The following is a 24572-nucleotide window of genomic DNA, read 5'->3' as shown; positions in this document are numbered from 1 at the left end:
TAATAGTTTCAGTGTTCAGGTACAATGTGGAGATCTTTGATCTCCTCGCACTTGAACATTGTACAAGGAGGTAAGAAAGGGTGTATTTTCATTCTTCTGCATGTTGAGTACAAGTTGGACCAATACCATTTGTTGAATAGGCTGTCTTTTTCCATTGAATGTTTACAGTTCATTTGTCAAAATTCAGGTGACCATATATCTGAGGCTCATTTCTGGATCTTCTATTCTATTCCACTGATTCACATACCTAACTCTGTACCAGTACCATGCAGTTTTTAACACAATTGCCTTGTAATATAGCTTGAGGTGAGGGAAGGTGATTCCTGCAAATGTTTTCTTGTTGTTGAGGATGTATTTCACTATTCTAGGTCTTTTCTTATTCCAGATGAAGTTACACATTGCTCTTTCCAACTCTATGAAGAATTGGATTGGAATTTTGATGGGGATTGCATTGAATCTGTAGATTGCTTTTGGTAAGATGGCCATTATGACAATGTTGATCCTTCCAATCCATGAGCATGGGAGATCTTTGCAGTTTTTGAGATCTTCCTTGATTTCCTTCTTCAGAGATTTGAAGTTCTTGTCATATAGGTCCTTGACTTGCTTCGTTAGAGTCACACCAAGGTATTTCATATTGTTTGTGACTTTTGTGAAGGGTATCTTTCCTCTAACTTCTTTCTCTGCATGTTTGTCGTTTGAGTAGAGGAAGGCTGCTGATTTGTTTGAGTTAATTTTATATCCAGCTGATATAAAATGCTGAACTTGTTTATCAACTGTAGAAGTTCTCTGGTGGAATTTTTCGGGTCACTTACATAGACTACCAAGTCATCTGCAAACAGTGAAGTTTTTACTTCTTCCTTTCCAATTTGTATCCCTTTGATTTCCTTTTGCTGTCTAATTGCTCTGGCCAGGACTTCTAGTATTATGTTGAATAGGTAGGGGAAGAGGGGGGAGCCTTGTCTAGTCCCTGATTTTAGTGGGATTGCTTCAAGTTTCCCACTGTTAAGTATGATGTTGGCTGTTGGTTTGCTGCATATTGCTTTTATTATGTTTAGGTATGTTCCTTGGATTCCTGTCCTTTCCAAGAATTTTAACATAAAAGGGTGTTAAATTTTGTCAAATGCTTTCTCAGCATATAGTGAGATGACCATGTGGATTTTTTTTGAGTTTGTTTATATGTTGGATTACTTTGATGGATTTTCATATATTAAACAATCCTTGCAACTCAGGAATGAAGCCTAATTGATCAGAGTGAATGATCGTTTTGATGTGTTCTTGAATTCAGTTTGCAAGGATTTTGTTGGGCATTTTTGCATCAATGTTCATACATGAGATTGGTTTGAAGTTCTATTTTCTTGTAGGGCCCTTGTGTGATTTAGGAACTAGGGTTATTGAGGCCTCAAAAATTAGTTCGGTAGTGTTCCATCTGACTCTATTTTGTGGAATAGTTTGGAGAGTATTGGTATGAGGTGGTCAATAAATGTTTGATAGAATTCTACACTGAAACCATCTAGACCTGGGCTCCTTTATTTTTGGTTGGGAGGCTTTTGATGATTGCTTCTATTTCTTTAGGTGTTATGAAATTATTTAGATGATTTACATGGTCCTGGTTTAACCTTAGTGTCTGATATATGTCTAGGAATTCATTCATTTTCTCCAGTTTTTCCAGGTTTGTTGAGTATAGGCATTTATAGTAGGATCTGATGATTTCTTTAATTTCCTCAGTTCCAGTTGTTATGTCTCCACTTTCTTTTCTGAGGTTGTTAATTTGCATACTCTCCCTTTTCCCTGCACTTAGTCTCAGTAAGCGTTTATCAATCTTGTTAATTTCCTCAAAGAACCAGCTCTTGGTTTTGTTGATTTTTTGAATGGTTCTTTTTGTTTCTGTTTGGTCAATTTCTACTCTAAGTTTGATTATTTCTTGCTTTCTACTCCTCTTGGGTGTATTTGCTTCTTTTTGTTCTAGAGATTTCAACTGTGCTGTCAAGTTGCTAGTGTATGCTTTCTCCAGTTTTTTTTTTTTTTTTTTTTTTTTTTTGGAAGCACTCAGAACTATGAGTTATTCTCTCAGTGCTGATTTCATTGTATCCCATAGGTTTGGGTATGTTGTGTTTTCATTTTCATTAAATTATAGAAAATCCTTAATTTCTTTCTTCATTCTTTCTTGACCATTGTATTGATTAATAGAGAATTGTTTAGTTTCCATGTGTATATTGCCTTTTTTTGTCTTTGTTGTTATTCAAGACCAGCCATAGACCATGGTGATCAGATAAGATGCATGGGAGTATTTCAGTCTTCTTATATCTATTGAGGCTTGTTTTGTGACTGATTATCTGGTCAATTTTGGAGAAGGTGCCTTGAGGTGCTGAGAAGAAGGTGTATTCTTTTGTTTTAGGATGATATGTTCTGTAGATGTCTCTTAATTCCAATTGTTTCATAACCTCTGCTAGTTTCACTGTGTCCTTGTTCAGTTTCTGTTTCCATAATCTGTTCATTGATGAGAGTGGGGTGTTGAGGCCTCCCACTATTATTGTGTGGGATGCAATGTATTTTTTGAGCTTTAGTAGAGTTTCTTTTATGAATATGAGTGCTCTTGTGTTTGGAGTATATATGTTAAGGATTGAGAGTTCCTCCTGACAAATTTTCCCTGTAATGAGTAACAAGTGTCCTTCCTTATTTTTTTTAATAACTTTTGGTTGAAAATCTACTTTATTCTATACTAGAATGGCCATTTCAGCTTGCTTTTTTGGGCAGTTTACTTGGAAGTTTTTTTTTTCCAACCTATTACTCTTAGATAGTGTCTATCTTTGTCTCTGAGATGAGTTTCCTGTATGCAGGAAAATACTGGATACTGTTTATGTATCCAGTCTGATAGCCTATGTCTTTTTATTTGGGAATTGAGTCCATTTATGTTAAAAGGTATTAAGGTATAGTGGTTGCTGTTTCCTGCTATTTTTGCTTTTAGAGGTAGAATTGTGCCTGTGTGTCTTTCTTCTTTAGGTTTTCTTGCTTAGGTATTTTCTTGTTTTTACTAGGATGTAGTTTCCCTCCTTGTATTGGTTTTTCTACCTATAATTTGTTGTAGTGCTGGGTTTGTGGTCAGATATTGTGTAAATTTTGATTTGTCTTGAAATATCTTCATTTCTCCATCTATGGTGATTTCGAGGTTTGCTGGGAAGAGCATCTTGGGTTGACACCTGTGTTCTCTTAGGGTATGCATGATATCTATCCAGGATCTTCTATCTTTCATAGTCTCTCTTGAGAAGTCGGGTGTGATTCTGATTGGTCTGCCTTTATATATTACATGACATTTTCCCCTTACTGCTTTTAGTATTCTTTGCTTTGGGCACTTGGTGTTTTGACTATTATGTGTCTGGAGGAATTTCTTTTCTGGTCCACTCTATTTGGAGATCTGCAGGCTTTTTTTATGCTCGTGGTCATCTCATTCTTAAGTGAAGTTTTCTTCTACGATTTTGTTGAAGATATTTATTGTGCCTCTTAGTTGCTGTTCTTTGCTCCTTAAATATGGAAAAGGGTTAAATCAGTGCATTATAGTGGGGGAAGTTAAAAACAAAATATGTCTTAAGACATATTTGTGCTATTATTGAGTTTATGATGTAATTCTAACAATATGGGTATAAAATTATTAATACTAGTTAACAAATGGGCTGATCTGAAAAACATAAACACAATGACTGTGTGTACTTTTTTACATGAAAGATAGCTATAGTGTATGCTTTATCATAGTTCCTCAGTAACAGAATCAGTAGTATTTCTTTCATAAAGGAAGAAATTCATTATGAGGAAATCTTATATATATATATATATATATATATATAGATAGATAGATAGATAGATAGATAGATAGATATAGATAGATAGATAGATAGATAGATACATAGAGAGAGAGAGAGAGAGAGAGAGAGAGAGAGAGAGAGAGAGAGAGAGAGACTGAAGACATTCATAGTATTCCATCTGAAAGACAAAGAAAAGCCAATGATCCAGATATCTCATGAATAGACTTAATAGTTGGAATTTCCAGTGTCGAGAGAAATCTGTTGTGGTACCCCCAAACAAAAATGTAGGAAGCAACGGGGCATATTCCCTGCTTCTTCTACCTCTACTTCTCTAATATATTCTGTTGATTTGATGCTGCTCAACATCAATGGAGAGAGTAAATCATCTTATTTAGTCAGTTTGTCCCTGTGCTAATCACATGCTGAAACACCCGTACAGATACATTCAGAAATAGTTTTAAATTTTAACATGCCTTTGCCTTAGCAAGCTGTAATGGCACATAGAATTAATTGTTACAGGAAGAGAAATGCTAATATCGGTATTTTTTAATGAACCAACTTGTCAATTATAATAGTATTAAGAGGTTGGCATTTCAACTCATTGTTATTTTGCTGATGACATAAAATTGTCTATATACAGCCCTCTATGCCACTAAGGATAATGCAGCATTAAAATTCTCATGGGTCTTAGGATATTGCATTTTCACCCCTACCTCAGGCAATTAACTTGTTCATCCAGTTATTTGTTCAATGTGAACCAGGTTTCTAATATATTCTATGCATAGTTCTAAACATTAGAAATTGAGGAGTGAATAAGAGAGACAAGTGAACAAAAGGTTACAATTTAATATGACACAGAAGAATTAATAAATTTTTATTCAATTTAAAATTATAATTATGCAAACATAGGACAATTGAGAGATTTTTTAGAATATTATTGTAAACTAGAATATCAATGAGTATCTATATGAAACTGAGAATTAAAATGTACTTGTTATTATTAATTGTTAATGTGACTCAATTTATAATCACCTTTGGAAGAGAGTCTTAATGAGGGATTATTTATATTGAGCTAACCTATAGGCATGTTTGTAGAGATTAGCCATACTTTAATTATTTGGTGTGGGATGGTATGGTTCACAGTCGGTGTCATCATTTTATTATGTTCAGTCTTGAATACTGTATAAGTAGAAGGTGGGAAAGAACCTTGAACTTATTGGTACAGGTGGAAATTCCCTAAACAGAACTCCAGTAGTTTATGCCAAGATAAAGAATTGATAAATGGGACCTCATGAAACTAGAAAGCTTCTGTAAGGCAATGGACAGAGTCAGTAAGACAAATCAGCAACCTACAGATTAGAAAGAAAAATAAAACCTTCACTAACCCCACATCTGACAGAGAGCTAATATATATATATATATAAAGAAGTCAAGAAGCTAACCACCAGAAAACCAAACAACCCGAATAAAAATGGCATATAGAACTAAACCGAGAATTCACAACAGAGGAGTCTCAAATGGCTGAAAAGCACCTAAAGAAATGTTCAAAGCCATTAGTATTCATAGAAATGCAAATCTAAATGACCGAGATTCTACCTTATTCCAATCCAAATGTCTAAATCAAAACATCGGGTCATAGCACATGTTGGTGAAGATGTGGAGAAAGAGAAACACTCCTTCATTGCTGGTGGGATTGCAAACTGGTACAACCACTCTGGAAATCATTCTGGAGGTTCCTTAGAAAATCGGACATAGATCTACCTAAAGACCCAGCAAATAACACTCTTGGAAATATACTTAAAAGATGCACCACCATGTCACAGGGGGCATGCCACATGTGCCCTACTATGTTCATAATAGCCTTGTTTGTGATAGCTAAAAGCTGGAAACAACAGGGATGTCCTAAGGCCGGAGAATGGATAGAGAAAGTGTGGTTGATTTACACAATGGAGTACTTCTCAGCTCTTAAGAACAAAGACATCCCAAGATTTGCGGGCAAATGGATAGAACTAGAAAACATCCTAAGTGAGTTAACTCAGACCCCAAAGTCATGCATGGTATGTACTCACTATTAAGTGAATATTAGCCAAAAAAGTACAGAATACTCAAGATACAGTTCACAGAACTCCAAAAATTAACAAGCTGAAGGGCCCAAGTGAGGATGCCTTAGTCCCAATTGGGAGGGAGGAGGAAGCACCCCCAATGGGGAGGGAGGGAGGAACTTGAGAGGGAAGGGGTACAGGAGTATGGAAAAAGATAAACATGACCTGGTATTGAGTGGGGGGAAAGAACTAAAGCCCTGAGGGTCAGCAGAAAAATAATATAAACAGTCAATAGGAGGTAGGAGGTTGCAGAGACCTTCCAGAATATACCAGAAATCTGTTGAAAGACTCTCAGGAATCAACAGGAGGGACCCTAGATGAAATGCCCTACAGTGGGAAGAGGGAACTGGTAGAACCCACCTCTAGCAGCAAGACAGGGCATCAGTGAAGGATGGAGTTGCCATTCCACAGTCAAAACTCTGACCCATAATTGTTCATGTCTGAAAATAACTGCAGGGATGGAAATGGAGATGAGCCTGAGGAAAAGGAGGTCCAGCAGCAGACACAAAGTGGGATCCAACTCAACGGATGGCCCCAAGGCCTGACACTATTACTGAGGAAATGGAGTGCTCACAAAAAGGGACCTATCATGACTGCCCTCCAAAAGACATGACAAGCAGCTTAAAAGACTCAGGTGCTGATATTTGCACCCAAAAAATGGACAGAAGCCGCTGACCCCTGTGGTTGAATTAGGTAAAAGCTGGGAGAAGTTGAGGAGGAGGGCGACCCTGCAGGAGGACCAGCAGTCTCAATTACCCTGGACCCCTGAGAACTCTAAGATACTGGACCACAAACTAGGCAGCACGCACCAGCTGATATGAGGCCCCCAACACATATACAGCAGAGGACTGCCGGGTCTGGGCTCAGTCAGAGAAGATGCACCTAACCCTCAAGAGACTGGAGGCCCCAGGGAGTTTAGAGGTCTGGTGGGGTGGGGGAATGGAGGTAGGAACATGCTTGCGGAGATGGGGGTTGGGGGGAGAGAAGGAGGTATGCGATGTGGAACAGTTGGAGGGTAGACTAGGAAGAAAATAAAATCTGGAGTGTAAAAAATAAGATTAAATATTTTCTTTTAAAAAATTGAAATGAGTTGTTTGGCCCTATCCCTCCACTGTAGGCCATGTCTATCTATTGGGGGTGGTCTCTTCCTTTGCATTACTTAAATAAATAAAATGTGAACCGTAACATATGAATTAATTTATATTCCTCCTCATTTCATTAAGGACTTGGAGATATTTTCAATAGAAACTTCTCATAAAAGAAACAGAAATTTATGGGCATTTTCTATACCCAAGTTTGATTGCTTGGGAGTCTGTTCTCACTTTGATACTCTCTAGCCAAAGTACAGTTCCTTGTTGTCTAAATTTGTCCAAACAATAGAGAAAATGGGAATGTGTATGGAGAGTTAACAGGCATGCAACAACATAGAAATCCTAGTCTTGTCTAGCTTTCTTGCTTTTACCCCAAGGTTTGTGCATTTTGCAATGTTCTCCCCTCCCACCCCATCCCCACCCCCCACCCCCAGGTCTCACTTGCATCATTTTGCCTGGAGTGTGTTGAGAAAACTCAATATTCATGTCAGAACAACTGAACACCAGGAATAAAACAGGAAACCAGTCCCCATAAATTTCAACACCTCATTTGGTAAAGAGGAAATGTTGGCCCAGAAAGACATAGTGATTTGTGTGAAGTTTTAGCAAATGAGCAGGAAAACATGCACTTGATTTTGAAAGAGCAGACTTTTTTTTTTTTTTTTTGCTACAGTATCAGTGCTTCTCTGCAAACTGTAAGCATTTCAGTTACCAGAACAGGTCCATTAGCACAGCATTCCAAGCTACTGAGGAGAAAGATGTTGGCCAGAAGTCAGCCTTGGAGAAATGGAGGCATCGAATTCTCATTAGAGTAATTATTACCACTTTGCTAGATCCAGATCTGTTGTTGCTCCTGCAGAGGACTGGAGTTTAATCCCTAATCCCATCATTGTGGTTCACAATCATCTGAAACTCCAGCTCCAGGGTATCTGCTGCCTTCTTCCGATGTCCATGGGCCCTAGGTATACAAGTAGTGCATAGACAGACATGCAGTCAAAACTCACATCCATACGTCAGTAAATCTAGAAGAAAATTTAACACTGAATTGTTTTTCCATATGGAGAAGAGATATCAAAAAGAAAAGTGTTTCCAAGTTTTGTGGCCATACACACCCTCCAGACTGCAAACCTATTCACAAGTACAATAAATTCAATATTAAGAACATATAAAAAGTATATAATGACAAAATGTCATCTGTAGTAATTTAACTTCACATAAAATAGATTGCCATTACTAAGACACCTCTCACATCTAAAAAGTACTGCCTGTTTTAGACAGAGTTGTAATATATATTTTCTCTCCATCCCCATGCCAGAGCTACAAGGTAAGAAATTATAGCTTCAATTACTACTGAGGAAATAAAACCTTGGAGAAACCAAATAACTCACTGAAAGTCAAATAATTAGAGAAAGAGTTGACATTTAACCCCATGGCTCCAAATATTTGAAACCCTACAGTTTCCTTCAGGGTTGCATTACTAAGAATGTGTAAAATAAACAATTCTTCAGAGTCAGAGCACAAATGTAGCACAAAGGATGTGAAATGGTCTCCAACAGAGTAAGTCTTGATTCACTATCTTGATCTAATAAAAAATACTGATATCTGCATCTTATGACAATGATAATTATGCCATGATTTTCTATGTGAAGTATTCCTACATTAATAAGCTTTTAGGGAAACAATAAAAAATTTAGAAGTGATTATTAAGTGGAACATTATAATAAAGAACCTAAAATACGTGTTAAACATCTATAGGGAAAATTTCATGGGCCCCTAACCCTAGATATAAAGCTATAAGCAGTTAATGACTGTTATGAAATGAAGAATTAATTCTCTTTATGGATGAGCCTCATAATTGTTTGCCAAATACTAGTGGTCACCCTTAGAATGTGAATCGACTCAGAAAAACATATTTGTATATATCTTTCTTCATGTGGAAAAATAATAAAGAAAGGGACAACATAAATTAGAAAGGAAGTAAGAGGAGTGACGTGGGAAGGGTTAGAAGGAGGGGAAGGAGAAGATCGAATGATATAATACTATACCAAAAGGTAATCCCTGAAAACCTACATACAAAATACAGAGTGTGAAGACTGTACTTATATAATTATGGACATATATATATATATATATATATATATATATATATATATATACACAGTAATTAAGGAAAAGATTTAGATATTGAGAATGTCTTGGAAGTAGAAAAAAGAGAAAATTGATATAATTATATTATAATCTCAAAAATAAAATAATAATTAAAAAATAAAAATAGTAAAAGGAAGAAACTAAATCTCAGAAAGAAATTGTGTGAAGTTCTCAAAGTGACCTTTCTTTAAAATGTTGATATATAGATGTTGCTTATCATTCCATTTTGCTACATAGATCTTTATTCTGATTTAAAAGAATAAAAATGAATAATTATGAAGCAAACATGTAAACTAATTGAGGGTTTATTAAATATATAAACCAGAAAATCCATAACAATTGAGTCCTTCTAAGCTATCTTATACAATTATGGATAACTATTTCTGTCCCTACACCATGCTTCTAAATAACCCAAAGATTTGATAATAAAAATAAAAGCAACACACATGTGAGGTAAATAGCTGAAGTGGGTACTAACCAGGAAGATTGCTCCCTGAAGACTGACTATCATCCTAGTATAACGTGCTATGTAGCCTGCTGTGGAAAATATAATCAAGAGTCTTGCCTTTCTAGGAACTCTATGAACTCCAGTAATGACTTGTGTAGCAAGATATGTTCATCCCACTAGTGCAATGGTGGCAAAAACACTGGGGATCTAAGGAACCACCACAGTGATTTTTATAGTGTTCACACAAATGTGCACTCCCAGCCACAGTGTAGGAGGGTTTAATTTTCCCCAACATTTGCTGCCATCTGTTTTTATCTTAGTCAATTTAACTGTGGTAAGACAAAAACTCATAGTACCTTTAAATTGTATATCTCTGGTGCTTAAGAAAGTGAACTTCTTTCCTTTTTTAATTTTTTAGCTTAAAATTGCACTTTATGCTTATTTTGAAAAACATAATCAGAGAAAGTTTTTCTCTTAGTTACAGCTTTATGTCATGAAGAAAAACCATGACCAAGGCAACATATTAAAAAACATTTAATTATAAGCTTTCTTATAGTTTCAATGGCTTAGTTAATGATTATCATGGCAGGAAACCTTTTGGCAGGCAGGCATATGGGTAGAAAATTAGCTGAGAGGTTACATCTCATCGGCAAGAGAGTGAGATCATGTTGAGTATAGACTTTAGAAACCTGAAAACTCATCCCTATTTGACACACCTCCTCCAACAAGGCCATACATCTTTATCGTTCCTAAATTGTCCATCAACTAAGCCAATCAATGCAAATATAGGAGCCTATAGGAACCATTCTTAATCAAACTACCATATTTAGAATACATGAGGAACCCAAAATTTAACATCAAGAAATTTCAAACTGTTTATCAATATTTTTTCAATTAAACAGACATTTCTCAAAAGAAGAAATACAAATGGCCAGTTACTATTTTTTCTTGAAGCAATAATCATAGTCCTCACAGTCCCTCTATGTATATATTATACCTTTCAGTTTACTGTTTTTATCGACTCCTGATTTGTGAAAGAGTGGGTTTCTAATTCTTGTGTCTTCTCTTGGAGATCTTTTGCTTCTATTGGTTTACCTTGTCCAAATCCGATGTGATGGGTTTTGTTTTCTCTTACTATATTTTATTTTGCTATGTTTTAAATAGTTTAAAAGTACAATGTTTATTCTCCTTTTAAAATTGTTTCTTTTTAAAGATTCTAACATAACTGCATCATATCAGTTCTTTCAAAAATATGTCTTAAGCCTTTCTATTTCCTCTGAGAACTCTCTACTCTGTTTTATACCCAATACTTAAGTAGGTTGTTTGCTTCCTTCATAATTCATTTATCACTGTATATTGTAGACCATAACCTCTGTCAGATGTAAAGATTTCTTCCAATCCTGTAGGCAGTTTCCTTTTATCCAAGGCACTTTTTAATTTTATAAAGTCCCACTTGCTGATTGTTGTTCTAATTCCCAAGGTGACCAGAGTCTTATTCAGCCAGTCCTTTCCATTGATCAGTCTCTTTTTTGTTCCTGTACCATGCTGACTTTACTATTACTAGCATAACTTGAAATCACATATATTGATATTACCAGATGTATTTTTATTATTCAGGAATATGCTATACAATATTTTTTGCATTTCCATATATATTTTTAATTTTTCTCTATTTCTGTGAAAATTTCCTTTGGAATATTGACAGGGATTACATTAAATTACTCAATTTGGGGGGGTAGTATGGCCACTGTCATATTAATCCTACAATTCTTGGTGAATGAAGGTAGTTCTGTCTTCTGATATCTTCTTCAATTTCTTACTTTGAGGTTTTAAAGTTATCATTGTATTATTTTTAACCTCTCCTTGGTTGTGTTAATTCCAATGTAATTTCTAGAGGCTGCACTTCTTCTTGCCAAAGAGCAGTGGCCAATGTGGAAAATAGGTAGAAAGAGTGATCTGGGAAGAACAGAATGAAACAATGACTCTTGGACTGACAAGACCCTGAAGTTATGAGGTCATAAGATCTATGTAAAATCAGCCCAGTCAACATTCTTGCTTGAAGCATTCTGGAAGAAAGAAGCCTTTGGAAGAAAAATAGAGTAAGTTTTCTTAAATGGTGTAGCCCCATTGTAGGCCTATCATGTTCCAGTGTTTGACTGTGTAGTTATCAGTTTATGAATAGCATACATTGACTTGATGGGTTATAAAGGATTGGACAATGTGACAGTTCAAATATTCTTGACCCATACAGTGGCACTTTTGGCAACAAGACCATACAGTGTGGTCTTGTTGGGATAGGTGTGGCCTTTGTGGAGGAAGTGTATCACTCTGGGAGTCAGTTTTGAGATGCTTCACCTACCTTTCTGGAAGACAGTCTTCTTGTGTCTGCCTTTGGGTCAAGATGTAGAACTCTCAGCACCAGTATTGTCCATGGTCCATTAAGCCCCACTTTAAAACCATTCCACTGCTTCCCAAATCCAAAGTCCTCAAATCCACCTTCTTCCAAAAGAAGCATGGTCAGGCCGATCACAGCAATACTCCAGTCCCTGGTACCAACTTCTTTCTTAGGTTAGTGCCTTAGGGTTTTATTGCTGTGATCAAATCCCATGACCAAGGCAATTCTTATAAGGACAAAATTTAATTGGGGCTGGATTACAGGTTCAGAGGTTTAGTCCATTATCAAAAAGTCAGGAGCATGGCAGTGTCTAGACAGGCATGGTGCAGGCATAGCTGAGAGTTCTACATCTTCATCTAAAGGATACTAGCAGAATACTGACTTCCAAGCATCTAAGATGAAATCTTAAAGCCCACACTCAGTGATACACTTACTCCAACAAGGATACACCTACTCCAACATGCCACACCTTCTAAAAGTACCACTCCCTGGATAGAACATACACAAACCATCACAGGTAGGGTATATTTGCTGTGAAGATCACATGACCAAGGAAACTCTTAAAAAAAGAACAATATTTGATTGGATATGGCTTTCAGGTTCAGAGATTCAGCCCATCATCATCAAGGCAAGATGCATGGCAGAGCTCAGGCAGGCATGACACAAGAATGGAGCAGAGACTGAAGGGATGGCCAAGTAAACACCAGCCCAACTAGAGACCTATCACACTGGTAAGAATCAACCACTGACACTGTTAATGTTACTCTGTTATGCTTGCAGACAGGTGCCTAGCATGGCTGCTCTGTGAGAACCTCTCCACCAAGCAGATGACTTAGAGGGATATAGAGTCCCATAGGCAAACTTGGATCGAGCTTGGGGACTCTTATGGAAGAGTTGGGGGAAGAATCAAGGGCTCTAAAGAAGATAAGAACTACAAGGGAAGAACAACAGAGTCTTCTGAGACACTTGGGAACTCTCAGGTTCTAAACCACCAACCGAGGAATATATACAGGCTGGACCTAGGCATTCCACACATATGTAGTAGATGTGCAGCTTGGTCTTCATGTGGGAGTGCAAGCTATCCCTAAAGCTGTATGTTACCTGTCTGTGGAATCCATTTCCCTAACTTTGCTGTATTGTCAAGCCTCAGTGGGAGAAGAAGCACCTAGCCCCGCAGAGTTAATATGTCAGGGTAGGGGGTTACTGAGGGGGTCCTCCATTCTCTCAGAGAAAGGGCAGGAGGGATGGGGGGACATTGGGAAGGGAAATCTAGAGGGGGACAGCAATTGAATAAATAAATTGAAAACTCTGGAAAATGGTAATGTGATATGGGAGGAATTAAGGGAAGAAGTTTGATAGGGTGAGTGTAGTTAAAATACTTTCTATACATAGTATTCTCATCTCAAATAATTATAAAATCCTCACAGAAATATAAAAACACTATTTTTTTAAAATGTTAAAAAAATACTGAGGTAGATAAATTGATAGAGGTGTAATACTGTAAGTTAGGGTTTAAGTTAGACTAAGTTCCATACCAAGGATTCTGACTTTTCTTGCCATTGCCAATGGATTGCACCGAAGTTGTGCTGAAAGTCAGTGTAATCTGAGAACCATATTCAAGAAATGTATATGGTATCACATGAATGAGCACCAGTGACTATTTTATCTTCCTTATAAGCCAACTTCCATCAATATGCTAAGTTATATGTGATCTTTTCAAATCACTTCCTCCTTCCCACAGTTGCTCTCCTACTAATATGGTTGATTCTGGGGCCTATAATATAATCAAAATAGTCACTTCATTGGATGTTGATCTATCCCAACTCTCAAATTTCTACATCATAGTAGTGGATAGTGGGTTCCTTCAGATATTCTCTAAAGGTATTCCTTCCAAGTGTTTCAATGACTTTGCTTATTATTTATGCAATTTATTCCAGAAGTAATGACAAACACTTTTGTGTCAATAAAGCTACTATTTCTCAATATTGCTCATTTCATTTTATCATAGATCTTTAGCCATAGTAATAATCCTGCCTGCTAGAAGATGGGAACTGGTGGTACAGTTTCTAGAAAATGATCAGTTCTCTTCAAAGAATCAGTTTGATGCCAATGTCAGTGCTGTGTCAAATGCTTATGTTTGGTGATATTAATTAGTTTAAAATAATCACCAGTGTTCTCTTTGTTGTCTTGAGATAAGGAGCATATAAAGACCATGAGCGTGCATGCATGCATTTGTGTGTGTGTGTGTGTGTGTCTATGTGTGTGTGTGTGTCTGTGTGTGAGTGGGCAAGTACCATGCCTATATGCATGTATATGCATGTGGAAAGAATTGGTTCTCTTCTACTGTGGTATGAGTTTCCATAGATCCAACACAAATTGCCAGGCTTGGGAAAAAACAACAATATTCTCTGCTAAGCCATTTAACTGACTTTTTAATTTATAACTATGTGTTCCTTATGTCCTTATTTTTTATTTATTAATCATTTTCTTTGTTTGCATTTTAAGTGTTATCCCCCTTCCTGCTCTCTGCTTCATGAGCCCATGGTGACTGAAGTTTCCTTAAGAACATTATGGCAATGAGAAAACCAACTGCCTAAGAGCAATGAAGTAGTTATAAATATAGTAGTTCTTGATGAAGCAAGGGATGATTTTGGAAAATTAATTATGTATATGCAAGTGTACATGTACATGTATATGTATATATTCCAAGATGTTCTAGGTAACAAAATTAACTAATCATACCTTACCTTTTTAGACATTTACTGTAATGTCTGGCAACTTGACCTATCTAAACACAGCTGATAAAGCCAGGGAGGACACAAAATAATCTTGAATTGCCAAGATAGATACCATAAAGTCCATAAACTAAAACCCATCTACTTTATTCCATAGGAGATTTTCTCTTTACAACAGATGAACTATTCATATGAAACATTTTTAAAAGCTGCATTTTTCTTCTTTTGTTAAAAATTTGTGCTAGTTACCTTTATTCAAAGCTCCAGATTATAAGTTTCTAAGCAAGTTGGGGTTTGTGGGTAATGGGCCTATTAACAGGAGGAAAATGTGAGAGCTTCTATTTTGAAAACCTAGAGAAACAAATATTCATGTGGAGATCAGAGTAAAAACAGGTTTGAGCGCATGCAACAGAAGGAGTGATGGCTGCCAAACTGAGAAGTCCATCAGAAATTTCAGCCTGGTGTAAACAATTGCATGAGGTGTGGGGAACTCTGCTTTATATAATGTGAATGCTGAGCACAGAGCGGCCATCTTTGACCAACTAACTTTCTCATCTCTTGTGTACCGAAACCAATTTTCTTTGACTGCCACTCTCAACCACGGAATGTTTATCATTACTAAAAGCAAAGATCTGCAGAACTTCAACATCACACAGCACATCCTCTTCCAGCCAGTGGCCAGCCAGCGTCCTCATATCTACACCAGCATGGGCAAGCACTACGATGAGCAGCTCTCTGTCACCACAGAGAGCCTCAAGGTAGCAATGGCTCACTTCAATGCTGAAGATTACCCAGAGAGAACTGATCTCCAGGCAGGTGAATGATGCCCTCACAGAACGAGCCACAACAGAGCTCATCTTTGATGACATTTCCTTGACAGATATGACATTCAATAAAGGAGCTTGCAGAGGCAAGAGTAGCCAAATAGGTGGCTCAGCAGGGAGCAAAGACAGCCAGAATTTTGGCTGAAAAGGCTGAGCAGGAGTAGGCAGCAGCCATCATTTCTGCTGAGGGTGACTCCAAGGCAGCTGAGTTGATCGCCAACTCTCTGGTCACAGCAGGCGACGGCCTGATTGAGCTGCAAAAGCTGGAGGCTGCTGAGGACACCACATACCCGTTCTGCTCTCAGAACAGCACCTACCTGCCAGCAGGGCAGTCCGTGCTCCTCCTGCTTCCCCAGTGAGGCCAACCAGGCCAATGCCTTCTTACCCCTCCACCCCAGAAATCACTTGAAATTTAATGATTGGCTTAAAGTGAAGGAAATAAAAGTAAAATCACTTCAGATCTTATAATAATAATAATAATAATAATAATAATAATAATAATAATAATAATAATAACAATAACAATAATAATAATAATAGAGCTGGTATCCATAAATACTTCTATTATAGAAACAAACAAGCAGAAAAACACATTATGATAATTGATATTTATAATAATGACCTTGAGTGATCCTGAAAACAGTTCATTGTTCACTACACTTTTAAATAAGTTATACATTTCATTTGTAAGTGGGAGTACAGTAACCTGTATATGGACTTATAATCCCCAGCACCTACACAAAGGCCAGGCACAACAGCAGGCATCTGCAACTCCAGTGCTGTTGAGGGAGAGGGCAAATTCTTCTCATTGGGTATCAGGTGAGCCAAGTACTGAAGCAGTACTAGACATTCTGTCTCAAAAATAAAATAGAGAGAGATCAAGGATGACATATATTGTCAAAACTCTAGCTGCTATCTTCACACAGTGTACCCACAAAGACATGCATACAGCACACACGCACACACACACACTAAACAGAAGAAAACAGTTTTTATGAGAATACATCAAATAATACATTTTATGAGAGGAATAAATTACAAAAGTGGGCGAGAAAAGGATGTATCATGTTCAATACAGAAAACCTCTAATTCTAATAGGAAAGAATAAAAAGAACCTATAATAAAATTCAAGCACCCCAAAACACATTTAATTAAATTAAATGAATGAACAGATCTCTGTTCATAATAAATGTTAAATATAAATGGCCTTTACTAGCCAACAAAAAGAGATTAGCTAATTTTACTTAAAAACAAAATCTAACTATTTGTTCTATTTCTGGATTTATACCTTAGGAGTTATAAGAAATCATGTCATAGAAATAGTTATGCACATGTTTATTGCATGTTTGTTCGCAATAGAAATGCTATAGAACCAGTCTATATATTCATAAATGAATGAATGAGTCAACAAAATCTAGTATGTATAAACAATGGAATTTTATTAATCTCTAAAGAATTAAATCACAACATTTTGGGAACAGAAGATCGGTGTACTAGGCAAAGTAAGTCAGACAAATATTACATTTTCAATCATATATTTATAATATACAATATAAATGCAAAACATAAAAATAGAGAGAGGAAGGAGAAATGTAAACAAGGTGCATACACAGTATACGGGAGGTAATCAAATACAAGATGTAATAAAAATTTGTCCCAAGAGTGCAAAAAAGAGAATTTAGAAGGAAGGCATCAACAGGAGGGTAGGCAAGGGAGGCTGTGGGGAGTAAATAAGAACCAAGTCCAATGATATATGCATATGAAAATATCACCATGATATCCATTTCTTTATATGCTAACCCAAAAATATAATAAAAGTTAAAGGCAACTTGAAAACAGTAGACATGGAGAAAGTAGAGACAAACAGAAACAGTAATTTATAAAACTAGCCATTGCTTTATAAAATTTCATTTTAATGATACTTAGTATTTGAAAATGATAAGATTCAAATTTTCCAGTGTGAATGATTTATATTAGTAATAATTCAGCTACAGGGTCTTTTAAGTGGCAATATTTGTTCTGCATTAATGATAAAATTGTATTCAGTTCATTGGTATATTCTACTTAAAAATAACTAGGCTCAACCAAATCTTACCAAAATGAAAACTGTATGAGTTGTGTGAGTCTTCATTAATCTGTCAATTTAAATGTATCAAGTGAAGTTACATATGAAACAATACACCTACCCAGGCAGATCTTAACACAAAAATATGAAAATATTTCCCAATTAGTGACAGTAAACAAAAATATGCATCATATCACAAACTCACAGCCATTAAGACAGAGTTTTTGTTTTAAGCCGTTAACATTATTATTAAATATGCACAGCACAACTCTATTTCAGGTGTTTGCATTGTCAGTGCCTTCCATGTTAATTTTGAGATGCTCATTTGAATTGTTTCATTTTTTTTCAAGGTGAGAAAAAAGATGATCTTATAGATATTCTAAGTTATACTGTTACAAGTTTCTATAACTTATATCAATATGAAAAGCCATCCCTCTGTAATACAATTGGCACAAGTAGTGTATGTTTTCTAAATAAAGATAGGGTCAGATTCTAATGGAGACTTTTAAAGGTTGGAATTACTTATACATGTCCACTAGATTTTAATATATTTTGTTTTTCTAAGCTAAAGGTGAAACTATTAGCTCATTATTGAGGAATGTGTATGTGATTCTTTCTCTTGATTATCACATTGTGTGAAGATAGTATTTTTTCTCACAGAGTCCAATAATAATCTTGGCATAGAGAACTTTTGTAGATATTATTTTAAGAGAAATGGCCGAGTTTCTTTATGATATCCAGTATGACTTTGAAATGGCTCAACTGACAGTGTATAACGATTAGTTTAGATAACCATTTCATCACATTGTGTTGGAACATCCAAACATTCCAGAGAGATAGTCTGAAGATTCTCCTTCCTCTGACGAATTTCCAAAGGACTGTCTTTACAACGCAAACATGACTGAATGACCAAATTCCCATGTTCTGAAAATTGATCACGAAATTCTGAAGTCATAAAGTAATACACAACTGGATCAAGACAACAATTCAGATTTGCAAGACACAAGGAAATAATGTGGAAACATAGAGTGCTCTTAATAAAGGAACAGTTTGAGAAGACACGTTGCTTCACCATCATAAAGAATGGGAAGTTGAGATGGTAAGGAGTAAAACAGACTATGAACACCACTGCACACATTAGAACCATTCTCAAAGCCTTTTTCCTTTCTTTAATATTCTCAGGTGGATCTTGGAATTCCTGTAAAGATTTTCTTGTTTTCCATGTACAATATGTAATAATTACAACAGGCAATACAAATCCTCCAAGTTCAGCGGCAGTTACCATGCCAATGGATGAAGCCATACTAATGTCATGAATCCCTAAATCAGCAAAGCATGATTCACTGTTATTGGCTAAGCCAACACTTCTTAGGATAGGAAGTGGCAAACAGGCAGTCCCTACAATGATCCAGACGGCAGCACTGATGCCCACGTCGTACCTCCGCTTCCAGTTTCTGGCTCTGAATGGCTTGAGGAGAAAGAGGCACCTCTGAAGGCTAATGCAGGTCAAGAAAAAAATGCTGGCATACATGTTGAGATATTTCAGATAAAAGCACAGCAGGCAAAGGGCCTTCTGGAATGGCCAGTGACGATTGATATAATAGTAAATCCGAAGAGGTAAGGACAGGACATGAGCAAGGTCTGCCACTGAGAGGTTGATCATGAAAATGATGGCCTTATTCTTCTTGCTGATGAAGCGACACAGAACCCACAGGGCTGCGCTGTTAGCCAGGAGACCTGGGATGAATATGAAGATGTAGGTGGTTGCATACAGAGAGTACTGAAATTTCAAATCATTGGCATTGCAGTTATTCTCAGCAGTGCTGGTACTATTGCTGCCCATCTTGAATATCTCAGTATGTTCTTCAAAGAAAATTGTGGAATTATGGCTCCTGCCAAAAGATATAGGTGGTGGCAAAGAGAGAGAACTGAAACAGCACTTGTAGATAAGTGTGCTTTCCTCTCATACTGTTTGTGCTATTACTTCCCATCTTGAGCATTTACATTCCTTCCTTAGCAAAAGCCTTTGCATGGTGATGTCTGTGGAAAATAGAACAAAGATACAGTTAGAAGCACATCAATACATGTGAAAAAGCATATTGGTTGTATTCCTACCACAGGGGTGTTTAAATATGAACATTCATAAATGTAAAAACTCTCATCTATGTAAAATTAAAATGGTGTGGCAATTTACCAAAAGATAAAAAAAAAATAGTAGTGAAGAAGATATTTTCAAGAATGTTTCCATGGCAATTGCTCCTGCGCTTCTGGCACCTGACAGCTCTTTAGATTTGACCCTGTGAATCGTTTTGGCTGTCTTCATGCTGGGCTTCATCACCAGGCCTCTTTGCCAACTCTTGTCCCTTCTGTGTACCAGATATTAATTACCTCACATCTCAGTACTTGGTACTTAGCCCAGGCCCAGAGCCATGGCCGTGTCCTCATCAACTTCCTGGGTGCTTCCCCTGGTGGCTCTGTACCAGGTAACATCAACACCAAAGCAGCAAGAGAACTTTAAAACATGTGCTGAGCTGGTTCAAGAGGCTGCCAGACTGGGTGCTTGCCTGGCCTTTCTGCCCGAGGCCTTTGACTTTATTGTACGAAATCCTGCCGACACATTACTCCTGTCCGAACCACTAGGTGGGGACCTCTAAGACAATATAGCTCGTTCCCCAGGGACTGTGGAATCTAGCTGTCCTTAGGAGGTTTCCATGAGCGTGGCCAAGACTGGAGCAGAATCAGAAAATCTACAATTGTCATGTGCTTCTGAACAGCAAGGGATCAGTTGTGGCCAGTTACAGGAAGACACATCTATGAGATGTAGAGATCCCAGGTTAGGGGCCTGTGAAAGAAAGTAATTATACCATTCCTGGAGGCATTGTTGAAACACCTGTCAGGTCACAGGAAGGTAAGGTTGGTCTGGCAATCTGTTACGACTTGTCGTTCTCTAAACTTTCTTTAAAAATTGGCTCAAGCTTGGTCTGAAACACTTCCTTCTCCTTCAGCCTTTGGATCTGTTATGGGCCCAGCCCTCTGGGAGGTACTGCTGTGGGCCCATACCATTGAATCTCAGTGCTATGTAATAGCAGCAGCTCAGTGTAGATGCCACCATGAGACAAGAGCAAGTTATGGCTACAGCATGGTGGTTGACCCGTGGGGCACAGTAGTGGCCTTCTGCTCCGAGGGACCTCTGCCTTGCTCGAATTGATCTTCACTTTCTGCAACAGATGTGCCAGCACCTGCCTGTGTTCCAGCATCGAAGACCTGACCTCTATGGCAATCTGGGTCAGCCACTCTCTTAATGCTTTTAACTTCTGTTGGTTGAGACACACAAACACATGCCAACTGTGAGGAGATGCTACTGTGACTTGTAGGCAGGACCCAAGCATGGTTCCCTTCACTTGTAGAACTTTAAACTCAAGTCCATGGGAAAGAAGAGAATTAGACCTGACCTCAGATTTCAGTTTCAGAAATGTGAATTTTTTTTTATATAGTCACTGTTTATTTCATGAAAACTGAAGTTATGCTGAAGGCTGAGCAGCACTGGCAATGAAAATTATGTAATAATCAAAAAAGAATGTTTACATGATATTTTAAGATTCATATTTTAACAACAACTTTAGCTAGGTTTTTACTCTGAGAGAGAATCACCGAAGTTTCATAGCTAACCAACATCCAAGATCTCATGGACAAAGAGCCCCCAGAGAAATTTCCCAACACCCTTATGAAGTTCCATGTTGGATTTGTATAACTGTTTCTGCTTAAAGTTTGAGATTTAGCAGAGTTATTGTCATCATCTCTGGGTGAATTAACTTGTAATCCATGTTCAAGAGCTATTTTATAAATTATGAGACGGTTGCTAAGGTGAGTTATGAATTCCTGTGAATGTCTGGGGATTAAGGCTCTAAGGGCTGGCAGATCACCAGGTTTTCTGGATGATAAGGTCCTGGGAAAAAAACAGAGCTCCCTTCTTCAAAATTTTACTGAAAGCGTAGTTTGGTTTGTTTGTAACACCTTTTATAAACTCTTTTCCCAAAAGTTCTGCGTTTCTTAGCAGCTTCAGATACTCATATACATTATAACTAGCTTCTCACATTTCAGTCACCTACCAGAGACTCTAAATGGCATTGTGTCACACATGAAGAGGTGATTTCTTCCCTTTAGCTCTCAATTCCAGTTAAAATTATTCATGTAAATGTTTTTTGAGTGGTCATAACTTTCATAAGTATCTTCCATCTATTTAGTGACTTAAAATTTGTTCCCATGTTGTTCCAACTTAGTTATTCTTGTCAAAAAGACAAAGTAGTCTACTCCCTGTTAGACATAAAAGCTCTTCAAATATCTCAAGATAACAATCATGTCTTTTCTCAAATCTTCCTTATCCAGATTAAACATTCATTTCCTAATATGACATTGTCCTTGTACATGGTTTTGTTTTATGTTAGATCATTATTACTTTTGGACAAAAGCCACTAGAGTACAGCTTATTTTATCTTTGATGCAAAAGTTTAACTGCTAAATGTTTGATAATTTTTATGAAATGTTTTTATATTATGATTTCAAACACAAAAGAATAAAGAAGATGCTAATGTTTCATTGTACTTTCTAGTACTTAAATGGGCAATTAGTTTGCTACACATTTAATAAAGCTAAAAAAATGAGACAGGCTTAATGGTAACAAGTACTCAAGTGGTCAAGTAAAATGAATATGTTGCAATGTCTCTTGATTTAGTCTGGAAAGTAATATAGGGTCTTGGACCATGTGTACAAGCTTATACACAGCCAATTAAAAATCATAAAATGTGGTCAATTCAGACAAAGACCATACAGTGTTAAAACCCATTTGATGTCTCTGCAGTGAGTGCATGTAACTCTTGGATAAACTATATTTACTGAACTGAAAGTTCAGTGCTTAGTCAAACAAGAAGGTCATTCAGGCAAACAGCTACTTTGATTTTTTTTGCACTGAGTTAAATATGCAGCCGAATTTGGGCAACTGGTTCAGTAAAGTGTAAATAAAGGCAATAATATCACCTTTTTATAATTTTCTTGACTAAGTGAAATAATTGATATTGTTGTTTACATTCAAACTAATTTAAAAAATACTTGCAAATACAAACAAGGTGGAGGATTCAAATACTATCATCTTTCATTTTATCCTAGAAATGAATAACAATTACTAAATGTCCATTCTGGTCAGATGCTATTATAAGAACTGTGTGTAGACTCTATCAATCTTTAATACCAATGGTTTGAAATAATGACAAGTAATGGCTGTTTTGTCAGATGAACAAACTGAAGCTTCCAAAAACCAAGAGTCACTTCCTCCATGAAGCACTTTTTGACATTCACAAGTTAAAAAAAGTCATTTTTCTGGATTTACTGTCTACATAATTATGGCCATTCTCTTTAGTGGGTATCACATAATATTTCTGGCAAAATTAGGTCACTTTCCATTCCAGGTGGCGTTGCTGCAGGAAACAGCTAGAAATGTCCTTTGGGCCAAATACTCATCCTCTTATTACATCTTTTCCTCCCCAAATAAAAGTGTAGTAAAGTGTCCTGACTGGGAAGTTTCTGTTGACTGTTGGGTGAATAATTTTATGAAAGAGCAAGAGAAAGTCTCTGAGAGGAAGAGAATGGATGGGAATGACTAAGTGTCTGGGGATTAGAACTTAGCTGTGATGTTTGGCTTGACCACCAGGTGTCATAAGTACACCAATGTTCAAATACTTGAAAGGGATTTGTTTAAACCCCATTAATAGAATTAAAAGAGAGATCAATAGGCATTCTGTGAACTTCAAAAACAAAATCCTATCCACAGTGTTTTTTGTTTTAAGCTTCCATACTGCATAATCATTTTCTAAAGGTTTACATTTCTAGATGCATTATAGATTCATAGAGCTAGTAAACACTTCTAGATAAAAATCAGTTACTTTTTGAAAGAGAAAAATAATACCAGAAAAGGGAAAACTAAAACTTACAAATTCAAACAGAAAGTTAGTGGTGATGGTTGAACTGGATGTCTTGCCTCTCACTGCAGAACAATATCTAACTTTTCCAGGAACTTTGAAAATAGAAAGCACATTTTTGTAATTATACAATAACACAAATATTCAGAAATAAACCAGTGCCAGATTTGAGACCACTAACCTTGACACTGAACTGTTAAAATAAGAGAGATTGCTTTCTTCCATTTTCCAGGGCAAATACACTACTTATAAGTGAATAATTCTAGTCCCTGATGATAAGATTGTGTAAGAAGCTGCCTATAAAAACTTTAATTATGTTATTCTTAATTTTTAATTATTTCTACACATAACGAGATGTGTTCTTTAGAACACATTGATAAACAAAAACAAAACAAATTTTATTAATGTAAAATAATCAGCCTGAGATTCTCATACAGTCTGGATTTATTCATAAACAGACATTTATATATACAAGATTTATGAGGCCCAATATTCTCACTCATAACTTTCCAGCAAAAAATATAAATTATGCTGATTTACAAATTAATTCATATAAAGCTATTTAAATTTAATTTGATTTATATACACATATAACGTTATGAACACTGTTATAATCACTTAATCATAGTGTAAAAGTCCATGTCAGTAACATTTAAATCACAAATTTAATTGATATTTACATTTTTATTAGAATTACCTAGTATGATTTATTTAAGTAATGCACATTGTATCAGATTACCATTTTATTTGTTATTAGAAACAATTAGAATGTCGAGAATGGTGATACCTGCCTACAATTCAAACATAGAGAGGTTCAGATGGGAAGATCAAAAATTCAAGGTCATTATTATTACATAGATATCTCAAGGGCAACCTGGTACTTTGTGAGATCTCTCAAGAAAAATTAAAAGCTATAACATTATTGCACACCCATCTATATCTTTGAGCAACTTGTTTCTTAAATTTTAAGTTGGATTGCTAGGCATTAAATGTGT

The 24572-nt window shown here is 36.5% G+C and overlaps 1 protein-coding gene and 2 pseudogenes across 3 annotated transcripts; 2 read left to right on the top strand and 1 right to left on the bottom strand.

Moving 5' to 3' along the window:
- Positions 1–5743: 5743 nt before the first annotated feature.
- LOC308414955 (prohibitin 1-like) lies at positions 5744–15899 on the top strand (annotated as a pseudogene). Its single transcript has 2 exons — positions 5744–5822; positions 15197–15899. The product of its transcript is annotated as a prohibitin 1-like (transcript).
- Positions 15900–18389: 2490 nt separating this feature from the next.
- On the bottom strand, positions 18390–19448 carry LOC308415715 (putative P2Y purinoceptor 10; the record flags this gene model as incomplete). The annotated part of the gene is made up of 1 exon (XM_080910809.1): positions 18390–19448. The coding sequence occupies one exon, from the start codon at positions 19446–19448 to the stop codon at positions 18390–18392; it is 1059 nt and encodes a 352-aa protein (XP_080766935.1).
- A 478-nt stretch (positions 19449–19926) lies between these two features.
- LOC308415367 (deaminated glutathione amidase-like) lies at positions 19927–20907 on the top strand (annotated as a pseudogene). The gene has a single exon. The product of its transcript is annotated as a deaminated glutathione amidase-like (transcript).
- Positions 20908–24572: the final 3665 nt, after the last annotated feature.

This window comes from Micromys minutus (assembly GCF_963924665.1).
Source record: "Micromys minutus genome assembly, chromosome: X".
Classification (NCBI taxonomy): domain Eukaryota; kingdom Metazoa; phylum Chordata; class Mammalia; order Rodentia; family Muridae; genus Micromys; species Micromys minutus.
The sequence above is the reverse complement of the archived record's forward strand: the minus strand, read 5'-3'. Positions and strand labels throughout refer to the sequence as shown.